Source organism: Tetrao urogallus, assembly GCF_951394365.1.
Source record: "Tetrao urogallus genome assembly, chromosome: 1".
NCBI classification, from domain to species: domain Eukaryota; kingdom Metazoa; phylum Chordata; class Aves; order Galliformes; family Phasianidae; genus Tetrao; species Tetrao urogallus.
Window position 1 is genome coordinate 132,319,719 of NC_136813.1, and position 13,917 is coordinate 132,333,635.

Below are 13,917 nucleotides of genomic sequence, written 5' to 3' on the forward strand. Positions count from 1 at the left end.
CGACATTTTCTTGGCTCAAACATATCTGTGTGTCAGTAATTTTTCATCACACGCCTTCCCCAATACCCCTACTGCCAATATATCACACAACCACATCTTGAACCAAGCCTGTTATTAACTAAAACTTGGGGATAAACCAGAGTAGTGAGGCTTCCTTCATGCATCAATTAGTCTTTAAGCTCCTGGCAAAAGGCCTCTTTCACCTTTTGTTTAAAAAGTCCCCTATGCAATCATGCTTTCATTTGTAAACACAGCAAGGCTTTCATCTTGTTTGGGTATGGAGGAAATATATAGCTTCACCCCTCTGAGTTGTTTCGCATTTAGTCTAAACCAAAAACATAAATCCATATGGAAGACAAACTATTCTATTTGTTTTGTTTTGTTTCACTTTGACTCCATTGCTTAGGAGGAAAATCTATTCAAATAAAAGAGGAGTGTATAAGCATTTAAACTAATCTTGAGTTTGTCACCAGTAACATAGCTTCAGTTAAGTAAATGTAAATGCTCTTCCGTATCATTAAGTACTAAATAAGACTGATAAAGAGGAAAAACACAACACAGCCTTCATTTCATTGTATGCAAAGCAGATAGAGGGAAGCTGGGATTATCACACTCCAAAAACAAGAGAGAAAACCTATTTACATAATCCCTATTGCGAGGTACTGGTAATTTTATTCTGAACTAGTAATTGGTTTTGCTTTGAGGAAAGAAAGAAGTTTCTGGATATGCCCTGGAACACTTTCTGAAAAGAAAAAAAAAATCTGTTTGTCAGAAAACTTAAAAAATATTACATTTCTGCGTATCCCAAGCAGAAAACATACGTATGGAAAAACATACACAAGGAAATCCTTTTCTTCTCTATGTCTTCAAAACCATTCAACAGTAAATGGAAACAGCTCTGAGCCACCTTTAGCTAAACGTTGTGCCACGACAGGTGCCTAGACACTATAGGAAGGCGTGTGGAGCCCAAGGCTGAGGACATTCCTGCCACTTTCCCTCGACCCAACAATGGCCCAGCACTTTGCTTTTGTACTCCAAAACAAAGATATGCAGGTATCCAGCTCACCTTAACAGCCATAGTCCTAATCCCAAAAGAACTCTAAAATAACAATTCATTCTGACAACCGGTTTTCCCACTTTTCAACCGAGAAACATGTTCTGAAGATCTAGGAAGCTCGCTCAAGTACAGATTAATTTATTGTAACAATATCAAAAGTAAGGGAAATCTCATGATGAATCTGCCTTTTTTTCCCCCCACGATAAACAAAATGTTACAGACATCAGACGTCAGTAAGAAACTGTCTGGGAAGAGATAATTCAAAAGCAGCTCCTCTAAAAAAAGCAAGCAGCCAGGTGGTGTCTAGTCAAGACACGATAAGTTAATTAAAAAACAGGCTGCAGAGTGCTGATACTACAGCGTGGTTACAGCACGTACGAATCTGAGCAAATACAAGCAACAGCGAAAAAAATGGGAAGTCCAGAATTTTAGAGAATGGCAAGAACGGCAAGCACACAAAAGACATCTTCAAGTTTGCTTGTGCTAATGTCCTTCTATTAAAATAATGCTTCATCTTTAATGAGCTGCTTAAGACCTTTTCCTCCCTTGTTACAGTGTAGGTTAGCCTGAAATTTGCTGATGCGTTTGTGGAGAGCTATCTCCATCTGTATTTAATATGCCTGTTTTCTCACAAACACTCTAAAAATCACAAAGATTTGTCCTGTGCTGCTTTAAGTTTATTTCCATGGTATGAGGCTCTCTTGCAGACACCAGTTTACAAAAAAGTCTGATGTTTTGTTTGGTTTTAAATGGAACAAAAAACAAAAAACAAAGCAAAGCAAAACAAAACAAAACAAAAAAAGACTTTCCTGTATAAAAAATCTGTTCTGTGTATTTATCCTGGTTGGATAAAGAACAGAACTGAGTCACTACCTTACCACAACTTCTCGGAATGCAGTGGTGTTGCCCCTGACTTACAAAAGCCAAAAAAATCGTGCCTTTCTTCTACAGGACTGTTTCCCCGGCAACCTTAGGAGTTAAGTCCCTAAATTAACAGCTGTACATCACAAGTTAATTCATTCTTTTTTTTTCTTTTTTCCCCTCCATTTCTATAATGAAGAAGCTGCATGAGTGGAAAGGCAGCCAAGACTTGCCTTTCATGCAAACAAATCACACTTGGATGGGGAGGCAGGAAAACGAATTCCCCAGAATTCTTAAGTCCAATTTTCATCTCATATCTGTTTTACTCACATGGAAATCTACTCATTTAAATCACTTAATGTCTGGTTTTTATTCTTTTTTGCCTTGGAATTACTCTATTCCCTATTTATATCAGTTCTAGCTGTTCACAGAAGAAAAAATAATTTACCTGTATTTCAGCATCTCCCTTTTGTATTAGAAAAAAAGACAAACTTTTCTGCTTCCCAAAAACAACAGGTACTAGCTAGCATTTGACTTTGAATAGGTCTAATTCTTATTTAAATGTTAAGTGCTGCCACCTCTACCTTTTCTGTGCAAGAGCACATCTACAATGTACCAACTAAATTACTGAGCTCAGCCCAGTGGACCTGTGAGAATAACACATGGGCAATACGGTGCTGCCCTTTCTAAAAAGGCATTTGCAGAAGTAGCATGTATCTGATCAGGAGCTGTTATCTCTGTTTGTTGTTCTTGCTTTAGTACCTCCAGAAGGATACTGCAAAATGAGGTCTGTGCTATCAGACCAGCACCTCATAACCTTTTCAATATATAGGTTCTCATAAACTTTAGACACAGAGAAGTCAGTTCCTCTGGCTGCTGTAACAGATGACTGTTACATCTAGTTTATTAGGACAGCTGGAAGCACGTCCAGGCCAAATTAATGTACCCAGCTTCTGCATCAATCCACATGTGGCCACACCTCTGCTCAGCTCTTCAAGTTACAGAGATTCTGGTCTGGGACATGACAAGCTCACAAGCTCCACTAAAGGTTCATATCACTCATGGGTCCAGCTGCATTCACAAAACCTGAGTAACAGTTAAAACAGTTGAGCTCCCCCGTTATCAGTGAGTTCAGCTTATAAAGCAATTTCCTTTCAGCTCTCACTGCACAGATTACACAGTGATATTTTTCATATTGTCCCTGATCAAGATAAACCTGTTGTGTTTACCGAGTGCTTCATTTTATTTTGTTTATCAAACATGAGGAAAATATTTTCAACACTTTCGCATTTCACAAATGGAAAACATAACTTCCTACACTCTTAAGGCATTCTAAGCATTCCTTTTCTTGTCAAAACTAGACACAGCCAATTGCTAAAACGTGAAAAGGAGTACAAAAACATCTTTCAATGAGAACAATACCCTCCACTTGGCAAAGAAAACAGCACACTATTCTCAGTAGTGATGAGCTTTTGGAATACCTGTCTGTGTACATGAGAGAGGAAAATCTTGTTCCTTTGATGACCATGCATACCCACAAACACTTACTGGATAGTTACATACATCTGGAATGATCAAATTTTCAGTATGCACAACCCATGAGCTGGGTTGGAGGCCGGCCATGGTGTCCTTCTTCTTTGGTTTCAGTTGCTTACATTCTCTGCTACAAAGCCCGCTCTTCCACAAAAAATGACTGAGAATGTATGGCTCTGCTATTGCTTCAGCACCTGCTCTTTTCACTGGCTGTGACCTAAAGAAAATCCAGCAAAGAATCTGCCAGTCTTGCATTAATCCACCTCTCCAATCTATTCTCAGGAGGTTACTCTTTAGGAGTTTCAGAGAAGACATGCAAGACGTTGACATGCCTGGCTTCCACAGAAACTAGTCCTACCCTGCACAAGGAAATTGCAGCTTAATTAAAATTTTTCAAGAATTGATGCTATAAAATTAATGCTAACTCTGTGGGAGGAAAGAGATCATTTTACTGGAGAGTGCTTTCTATATTTACAACTGACGTAGGTAGGAATACATTGAACTTAAAGCAATATACAATGGACTTCAAGTGATATGTGTCCATAAAAAGACATTTGTGTCAAGATAATGAAGCAGCAAAGATTTATATGTTGACGAGACTGAGAAGAAAATGTAAGCATATTACACTTGGGGATTACAGTGAACATGCCTTGCTTTGCCTCGCTCTGCTGCCAACATCTCCTACAGTGCTTCCAGGACTTTGCTCACTGCAGTCTCAAAGTTCTATTGATTCCCTTTTCCTCTCTCACACATCTTCAGTTATCCTCTTGTTGGCAAGTTACAATCTTGGTGTCACCAAAACACCTCATTTGGTGTAGCATGAAAAATGACAGCTTCACCTAGTTCTGCTAGGTTAAAAGTAGGAAGAAAGATTTTCACCTTTTGAACACTATAAACTCTACATAATACAATACACAATTCAATTTACTAAGAGATTGGTGAGGAAATTCCACGGCAGAGATGTTGTCACACACAGGTTTAACTCTGCCCCCGTGTGTTCAAATATTAAAACATACTCTTCATTCCATCACCTGGGTTCTAAGCTACTTTTGTGCAAAAGGATGCATTACTCTGTGATACCAGTTAAATGACATCTACATCATGTTGCTGCTTGTCACCTTTTTTTTGCTGGCCACATGCCCGTAGCCTGTACCAATAAAGTGGGAAGAATGACAAGTGAGAAGTACAAGCAGTTTTCTGCGCAGTTTACAAGAAAGATGGTCCTCTCAAGACTGAAAAAACTGGGGACCTACTTTGACTTTGACTTCTAAGCTTTACTATGCATGCCCAGCATGAACATCAGCAGCCATGTTTGATCAGTGCCTCAATTCCCACTCAGACTTGTGCATTAAACCACTTCTCACCCATGTGCATGTCTGCATTTGTAGAGATTCTCCAAGTGTCTCTCACCATTCATCTACACCTGCAGGCAGGGATACAGGGCTCTGCCAGGTCAACTTAGGTCACCAGTGGAGCTGCAGGCTCTGGGAAGAGGGGTGGACGCTGCATCCAGCTAAGCCCCACAACAATGAGGGCAGAAGCATGCAGTGGCTCTGTGAGCAGTATCCTGCCATGGCTTGGAACTCCAGTTTGCTGAGTCATGTTAGGGCAACCTCGGGTCAACTACCACTAACTCAAACAGGCAGTAACAAAAAGGGCAAACTTCGAAGTGTGTTGTCAATCTCCACCGAGATACATTCCAGCAACTGTGCAGAGGAGCAGGGCCTGCACAAGCACAGACCTGCCAGGCACAGCCACCCTAGCCATGCTTTTAGAAAATGACAGGATTGGCAAGAAAAATCCATGGGTTGTGCTGCAGAACACCCTGCGCTGATGATAACTTCTGTGACTTTTGATTTCAGCTTACACATTAACTTGCATGAACTCAGATTAATCCAGAGCCTTGTTGCTGGACACGTGAGAACTTAAACACACAAGCAGCTCCACCATCCTCCCCCCGCTCAGGGGCAGCACAGCCACTATTAAACAGGCTGGGCAGGAAGCGGCCACAGCACAGCCAGCGTGCAGCGTGAGGAGCCATGGCGACCTACGTGCAGCTGAACACTGGAGCCAAGATGCCCATCCTGGGGCTGGGCACCTGGAAGGTAACAGCTTGACAGAAAAGCACTCGTACTGCAGAGCTCCCTGGCACCGACGTGGCTTGCTTCTGCTCTGCCTGGCTGTGGGACTGAGCCTGTGTGAGAGAGGAGCTACAGAGTAATGGCAGGAGGAGGGATTTGAGTTTCAGAGCACCGATCTTGCAAAAAAAAAAAAATAACATCAGGGAGGGTTACTTTCTGTAAGGTAGCTTTCCCATTCTTCTTTTGCTAGGAAACAGGTATTCAAACTGCAGTGATCTGAGATTTTTAAGAAATTGTTGTTGTTTTCAGTCCACACCAGGACAAGTGACAGCTGCAGTGATGGCTGCAATCGATGCTGGATATCGCCACTTCGATGGTGCCTATGCGTACCAGAATGAGAGGGAGGTTGGGGATGGGATCCAGCAGAAAATCAAGGAAGGCGTTGTGAAACGACAGGACCTCTTCATTGTCAGTAAGGTAAACATCTGATGTCCTTCCGTCCCAAAGCAGGGGATGGGAAATGCTCTGCCTATGCTGCTGTGGAGTAGGTAGCTTAGAGTCAAGTTTTACACCGAAGGACGAAGCGATTCCTAACATCCTTCTTGTCATTCCTGATTCGAGCTCATTGCTTCACCTCATGAGGAAGGCAGTGGCCCTGCACCTCATGCCCCTGCTGGAGCTCAGAGTCCACCTGCACAGCATGGGCACGGGGGAAGGGGAGCAGGAAAAGAGATGGAGGGCCACGTAGGCAGAAGAAAGCTAGAAATCAGAGACAAACTGCTCTGAGATCACATGTGGTAGTGGGTTGGTACAGAGGCACTACCGGTGTGCTGATGGCACTCTCCTGATGCCAAAGCACGCCAGAGCTGACAAGCATTGCAGCAGTAGTGCCTTGGAGCACCACAGTTCTTGCCCCAGCAGTGGGGCTCACACTCGTCTGCTGCACGGGGAACATGAGGTTCTGGGCAGTGTCAGATGCCTTTATTCCCCATGGCCTTCCAAAGAAGATGGAGCATTCCTGTCATCTATGAAACGGCACACAAAGCTTTAACCCAGGAGATCACACTGTGCCTTGGCTTTTTGTCTCCAGCTGTGGTCCACATTTCATGAAAAACATCTGGTGAAGGGAGCCTGCCAGAAAACTCTTGCCGATCTAAAACTGGATTACCTGGATCTCTATCTCATCCACTGGCCTTCAGGCTTCAAGGTACAGTAATGGCAATTCTGTTTACTTGCTTTCTTGGCTGGAATCTTCAGAGCTGCCAGCTATGCTTTCAGCACCACTGCTGTTCCTGTCCTGAAATACCACATCTCTTTGGAGCTGTCATTCTGTTCTGCTCTGGCCATGTGAGCCAGGCTCTGGAATACTTCTCGTGAGCACCATGTGTGCACAGTGTCCTCTTTGATAATGGGATTGTAAAATCTTACACCAAGCTCAGGCCTCTCAGCTGCAACAAGAAGTTATTCTGCTATCCCTCACACAACTACAATGCGATCATTTCAAATGTAACCTTCACAGAATTCAGCAGAATGTGCTGCCTTCATTGGAACACTTGTTGGCAAGAAGGCCTTGACTTTCCTTGAATTAAAAAGAAGAAGTGGTACAAGACTTATTTATCTTACAATGAGAATTAACACGTTTGGTTTTATTTTTTGCATGTACTGTTAGCTTTGCTTCCTATACTCCTGTTTGATATCCTCACAATGCTAGCTACCCTAATGGGATTGTGACAAGCATTTTTATTCCACACTCACAGGCAGGAGAGGATCTGTTTCCCACAGATGAGAACGGCATGGTTATACCCAGTAACACTGACCTTCTACAAACATGGGAGGTAAGTTCAACCACAGAAACACACCACTTTTCTCTGTCTTTTACAGTCCTTTCCACACTTTCATTGCATTCAACACTCTCAGAAATGTCCTTTCACACATGTACATTTACTTGGGAGGAAATCAAGGAAATACAAGGTAGATGGCTGCATGCTTAGTCATTACTTCCACACTACGGATCCCGGCGTGTCTAAATCACAGTGAGAGCCAAAATCTCTTGCAGGGAAGCTGCAGACCTTGCAGACGATGGAAGAAGTTCTCAACTTGACCATATCAACTGTCCAATGCACCACAAGTCCTCAGGCAGTTCTTGTACTGCTCAAACACATTTTGCAGGAATCAAGACAGAACAGGTGGTGATATTACCTACAGCCAGGGGCACAACCCTTCAGTACTTGTACAGCAGCAAATTGTTGAGTATCACTGTCCTTTTCCTCATGCATTTTTCACAGTGTCAAGGAGTTAGACTATGAGCTTGGAGCAGCTTGCACCCACATTTCTTCAGCAAGCGTTGCAGATCTGTATAGTTCATTTGTGCTTCTCTTGAAAACAGGGAACCGTGCCACAGAAGAGCATCTTCAAGATCCATCTTCGATACCAGGTGTTGACTTTGTTCCTCTTTCTGCTAGGCCATGGAAGAGCTGGTGGATGCTGGCCTGGTAAAAGCCATTGGCATCTCCAACTTCAACCACGAGCAGATTGAAAGAATCTTGAACAAGCCAGGACTGAAATACAAGCCTGCAAACAACCAGGTAAGATGATAAGTGACCCCACTTATAAATGCGTTCATTGACCGTGAAGACCTGATCCGTTGAATGGGGATATGGAAAAGGACATCAGTGTGAAGAAGGCATTCATCCTGAAGCCAGCTCTGTGTGTATTTCTGCATACAAAAAGCACTGACATATTCACCATTTGTCTCTCGCTCAGATGGACCACTGTTTGCAAATGCAGACGTAGTTCTTCCAGAAACATTCTTTCTGGGAGGATAAAGAAGACACGGCTAAGTTAAACCTCTGCAGACTAACTGTCCAAAAACTTTACACGATAATAGGTTTTCAAGGGAAAATGAAGGACATGTCATCCAAGACATTACTCTGTTTGTGCAAAAGGCAGACTCTAACTGCTTGCATTGTTAACTACTGGCACACAGCAACATCTCAGTGGTTCTGCCACCATCATCCTCTGCATCCTCTTGTGTTTCCAGATTGAATGCCATCCATACCTGACCCAGGAGAAGCTGATCAACTACTGTCAATCCAAAGGGATTGCTGTGACAGCATACAGTCCCTTTGGCTCTCCTGACAGACCATGGTAAGATCACTGGCATTTTGCAAGGGAGCTGGCATGAATTTTGCTTGAACTACTCCTTCTAGAACTCCAGTAATCGTTATCCATTAGCATGATGCAGATCAGTTGCAATGCTGGCTGTTCCTATGGAGGTTTCTTGCCATTGATCTTCTGTTCTCTGTGTAGGGCTAAGCCAGAGGATCCTTCTCTTCTAGATGACCCCAAGATTAAAGAGATTGCAGCCAAGCACAACAAAACAGCAGCACAGGTATGTGGGAGCTGGATGGTGGGTACAGCTTCTTGTAACACAGTCGTTAAAAAGATTACACCTGAGAAGCAGATAAAACCTAAATCCATTCTCTGCAAGCTGTAGCACTCCTCTGATTTTTCCCTAACAATGCGGATTGTTCCTTGCATGTCCTGCAATATGGCAATTGTTTCTTCTGCCATCAACCAAGAAAAGATTATTGTTCCATCTGCAGGCATCCTTTCTCACCACAAGTCCTGGTACAGAAAATGAACCGCAGAATTGTAGAATCGTTTGTGTTGGAAGAGACCCATGAAGGTCATTTAGTCCAACCCCTGCACTGAACAGAGACATCTTCAGCTAGGTCAGCCTGGGCCAGCCTGATCGTGAATGCCTCCAAGGACCAGGAATATACCATGCCTCTGGGCAACCACTTCCAGTGCTTCAATACCCTCACTGTAAAGAAAAATTCTCCTTATAACCAATCAAAATTGCTCACTCTTTTAGTTTGAAATCATTGTGAAGTTTTGCTTAAATTACTGACAGTCCATGTAAGGAAGAAAATAACTGAATGTCCCAAAACCAGATCGGAGAGGAAGTCTCCCATGTGGGGATCCACCATTTAGCCCTTTGCTCTTCAGGAAGTGCTATACAGGCCACAGAACAGGAACGACTTGAAAGGCATCTCTACAAAAGTGGCTGCAGCACAGGCAAACTGCTGTTAAACACACTCAGTTTCTATGGCAACACCTCCACCTGTCTTCTCTCTCATTCGGTGGTCTCTTCCTGCAGGTTCTCCTTCGCTTCCATATCCAGAGAAACGTGATTGTGATCCCCAAGTCTGTCACACCACAGCGCATTGTGGAGAACTTCAAGGTGGGTGATTATGAGTAAGCTGGCATCACTTCTCCCTGCAGAGCAAACAGGGGTCCTTCCTCAGCCTTCCCCAGCCCTTCTCAGAAAAGAACAAAGGACTTTTTCTATATGCAGGCTTACCTCTACTAAAGGATTATTCTGAGCAGGCTTGGAGGCCAAGATCAGTAACACAGCAGATAAACCTGACATAGAATATACAGTGCTCATAAAGAAGTTACTGTGTTCATTAAAAACGCAGTCCTCTATCTCTTAAGTCAGCAGTCCATGACGTAAAATGGATCTGCTGTCTCTCTTCCTCACGCTACTCCATTTCTTTCAAAGAGGTGATTTCCAGTATTTTCCCTTGTTAGGTCTTTGACTTTGAATTGACTAAAGAAGAGATGGCAACTCTTCTCAGCTTCAACAGGCGCTGGAGGATGGGTGTAGTGAGCCAGTAAGTGACACTGATTCTTTACTTTCAAGTCTTACCTCTTGCATTATCTCCACAGTGTGGTTTCTGTCAGAGCTGCTAGGTAGCATGAAATTCAATTTATTGACAAAATTTACTAATTCAAATAATAGAAGGTTTGTCCAAAAATGCTTCTCCAACAGACAAGTAAATATACTCATTTTGAAACCAAAGGAAAGAAACAGCAGACCACAAACTCATTTTCAATTCATACTTCAAGTACAAAAGATCTCATGGATCATCTTGCCTTTCTCCACATCAGAAAAATTGGGATGCATATCTTCACACATTCTTCCAGCAATTACACAGTTCAGATCATAGAGTTATGGAATCATAAAATCACAGAATCACAGACTCATGGAATGGCTCAGGTTGGGAGGGACCTTAAAGATCCCCCTGTTCCAAGACCTTCACTATTGGCTGGGATGCCAGCCACTTCATCAGGCTACCCAGGGCCCATTAAAATCCCCATTTAGCGACACCTCTCCGCACCAAACACTCCTCGATCTAACACATGCGTTAGTCATTAAAAGTACTTTCTCTTTTTGATTTCCTTCAGGGCCAGAACACACAAGGAGTACCCTTTCCATGCAGAATACTGATGCTGTTTGTAACCGGGCCTTCTCTAGACCCCTGGTGTTTCATGTGCCTCTCCCCTAGCTTTGAGTTCTGTGTCCAGCTTCCTTACTGTGTCTGCCCTGATGCTCTCAATGAAGTCAGAGGATATTTACTCCATTGCTTCGATCCAATTTCGTTCTTTGGAAGATGGAAGGAGTATTGCCCAGCGGAACAAAATGTGGGATGTAATCATTTTCTGCTTATCAGAAGAGAGGAGGATTACAGAAGTATCTGAGCAGAACTGCTAAGTGGAAAATGAGGACAGTTTGAATTCTTGAACCACTATTCAGCAAGTGCCTTCAGTCTTGCATTAGCACAAAGTAACTTTAAAGGGTAAAAGCATTACTGGATGAAATGTTGGTGTAGGGGTGTGGGGGGAGCGGGAACTTTTCTTTGTGAAATTAAATAAACTATCTATGAATGTTAAACCTCTCTTCTTGGCTGATGGCTGGAACCTGTGGAACAAACTGGTGCTTGTTCTGACAGTTCAGCTCACACTTCTCTGCTGCGTGAGGAAAATGAGGTTCTGAGCACCTTGGGAAAATATGATCTGCTCTGTGCATGTCTCAAAGAATGTGTGGTCATGGGCTTTCCTGGTTATCCTTACGAAGGAAAATGGGAAACAGAGTTGATTGCAAAGTACACATTTTTTGAAAAGCCTCTGCTGAAATGAACCTGCTAGAGGACACTTGCCAGCCTGAAACTGTATTGCCTGGATCTCTACCTCATGCACTGACCTTTGGGTATCGAGGAATAGTAATGCACTTGGCTTTATCATGACCTCTTCATCTGAAGACTTACATGGCTTTACTGCCCAATAACTGCTACCAATGACAAAGGTAATCAGGGATTTGATAAGTACAAGCGTTGTTCTTGCCTGTGCATGGGTCTGTGTGGTTTCTTTTCCTGTAGGTGAGTCACCACTTTGAGGGGCCCAGCACAAATACTGCCTTGACTGGGACATGCTGGCTAGAAATACCGGATGGGTGTTGCTTCTTTCTTGGTCTAACACACTGAATTTCTCTGTTTAACCAAAGAGATTTGGGAATGGGTGCCATGTCAGACACACTACAATAATTATCAGTACCCAACTTTCCACAAGATAACCATGTTGGGCAAGCTCACCAGATTGTTCTCCATTTTCATGAAGAGAAACAAGGAATATCAGGAAGAATGCGTTCAGGCCTTGTCTTGCATCATGAATAGTGACTTCATTGCGCTCTGCTAGGCCATGGCAGAGCCGGTAGATGCTGGTCTGGTAAAAGCCATTGGAACTTCCAGCATTAACCGCGAGCAGAATGAAAGAATCCAAAACAAGCCAGGACTGAATTATAACCCTGCAAACAACCAAGCTGATAATTGCGAAACCAGGTGCATAGTTCTCAGGGATTATGAAGATCTGATTAAAGTTGCTTGAGGACGTGGAAAGAGGGAGAACAAAGTGAACACTCCACGTACTCCAAATGCCATTCTACTGAGAATTCTGGGTAGAAATGTCATCTGAAATCCAGGAAGAGAACTCTCTGATGGAGCAAATAGGAGCAAATATTCCCTTGGGCTGCATGTAAAATATACAATAAATTCAATGTATATAAGTTACAAAGCATTTTAAATGTAGTTTTTCTTGAAACATAAAATTGAGAGCAACAAGAACATACAACTAGTCCGATGTTTGACCTTGTTTTGTGAATCTCAGGCTGGTGTGAAAATCAGGCTGGCTCGAGGGCAGTGGTTGCCATTCATCGTGAGTTGTCTAGGTGTTCGTCAGAGATTTTTGATGAAATGTTATTTTTTTTCTGTGCTTCATCCTTGACAATAATTGTTCACAAATGCACATACTGCCAAAAAAGGATGACATGAATAAGATGTGACTGTGAATCGAGGGATATTTTTCTCTGGTAAAATACGGCTTATGAATGTCTTGTATGGAGACACAACCAAGTTTTTCTTTGAGTTGAATGTCTGACTGCAACTCCATAGATTTCATGTGAAAAAATTGCCAGTAATAAATTTGATTGAAAACAAATTCACAAATATACTCAAATACGATAATATTTTGTTCTAAATTTTGAAACCAGTTCTCATATTTCTTTATCAAAATGAAAGCAGGGCTGCATATTTTCCATTCTTTACAGCACTGTCTTTAGCCAATGTATCAAAATGCATGAAATCATCTGTCATAACGTGAGCCTGCCACAATTTACTTTTCGTTTCAAATGCTGTTATTGTCCGAAACATAGCACAGATGAAAGGGATTTCCACTCCAGGGACGCACCTTTATCTCATTTAAATGAGCAGCCAAATCCAACAAAAATGCTAAATCTGTGAGCCGTTTTTGAGCTTCACATTCTGGCACAAATTTTCCTTTTGGTCACGTAAGGATTTGTTTTCACTTTGCAAATCATAACGTTTTTTCAGCACTTTACCTCGACTTAGCCACCTTCCTTCAGAAAAGGAAATGATGGCCTCAGAATCACCACGCATACTTTTAAGGAACTCTTCAAACTAACAAGAATACAGACCCTTGGATTTGTGAAATTCACAGCTTTGATGACCATTTGTACAACGGTATCTATCTTAGAGCTTTTGCACAGAAATTTACTTGCTGTCTAGTCACTGAATCATAGAATGGCTTGGGCTGGAAGGGACCTCAAGGATTACTAGGTTCCACTCCCTAGCCACATGTAGGGCTGCCAGCGGCTACATCAAGATTGCCCAGAGACCCCTCCAACCTGGCCTTGATCACCTCCAGGGACGAGGTATCCTCAACTTCTCTGGCCAACCTGTTCCAGCGCTTCACCGCTCTCTCAGTAAAGAACTTCTCCCTGACATCTAATCTAAATCTCCCTCCTTTTTGTTTAAAACCCTTCCCCTCTGGTCCTATCACTATTTGCCCATACAAAAAGTTGATTTCCCTCATGTTCATAAACTCTCATTGAAATCTGGAAGGCCACAACCAGGTCTCCTTGTAGTCTTCTCTTTTCCAGGCTGAACAAGCCCAGTTCCTTCAGCCTATCTACACAGGAGACGTGCTCCAACATAGGAGAGGCGCTGATGCACTGGTAGTTCATCA

The 13,917-nt window shown here is 42.7% G+C and overlaps 1 protein-coding gene across 1 annotated transcript; it reads left to right on the forward strand.

Moving 5' to 3' along the window:
• Nucleotides 1-5,490: 5,490 nt before the first annotated feature.
• Nucleotides 5,491-10,828, forward strand: LOC306949992 (aldo-keto reductase family 1 member B1-like; the record flags this gene model as incomplete). Its single annotated transcript, XM_079540093.1, has 10 exons — nt 5,491-5,556; nt 5,842-6,009; nt 6,623-6,739; nt 7,290-7,367; nt 7,995-8,117; nt 8,573-8,679; nt 8,842-8,923; nt 9,695-9,778; nt 10,129-10,211; nt 10,786-10,828. 10 exons carry the CDS (start codon nt 5,491-5,493, stop codon nt 10,826-10,828), a joined length of 951 nt encoding a protein of 316 aa, XP_079396219.1.
• Between the last annotated feature and the right edge of the window lie 3,089 nt (nt 10,829-13,917).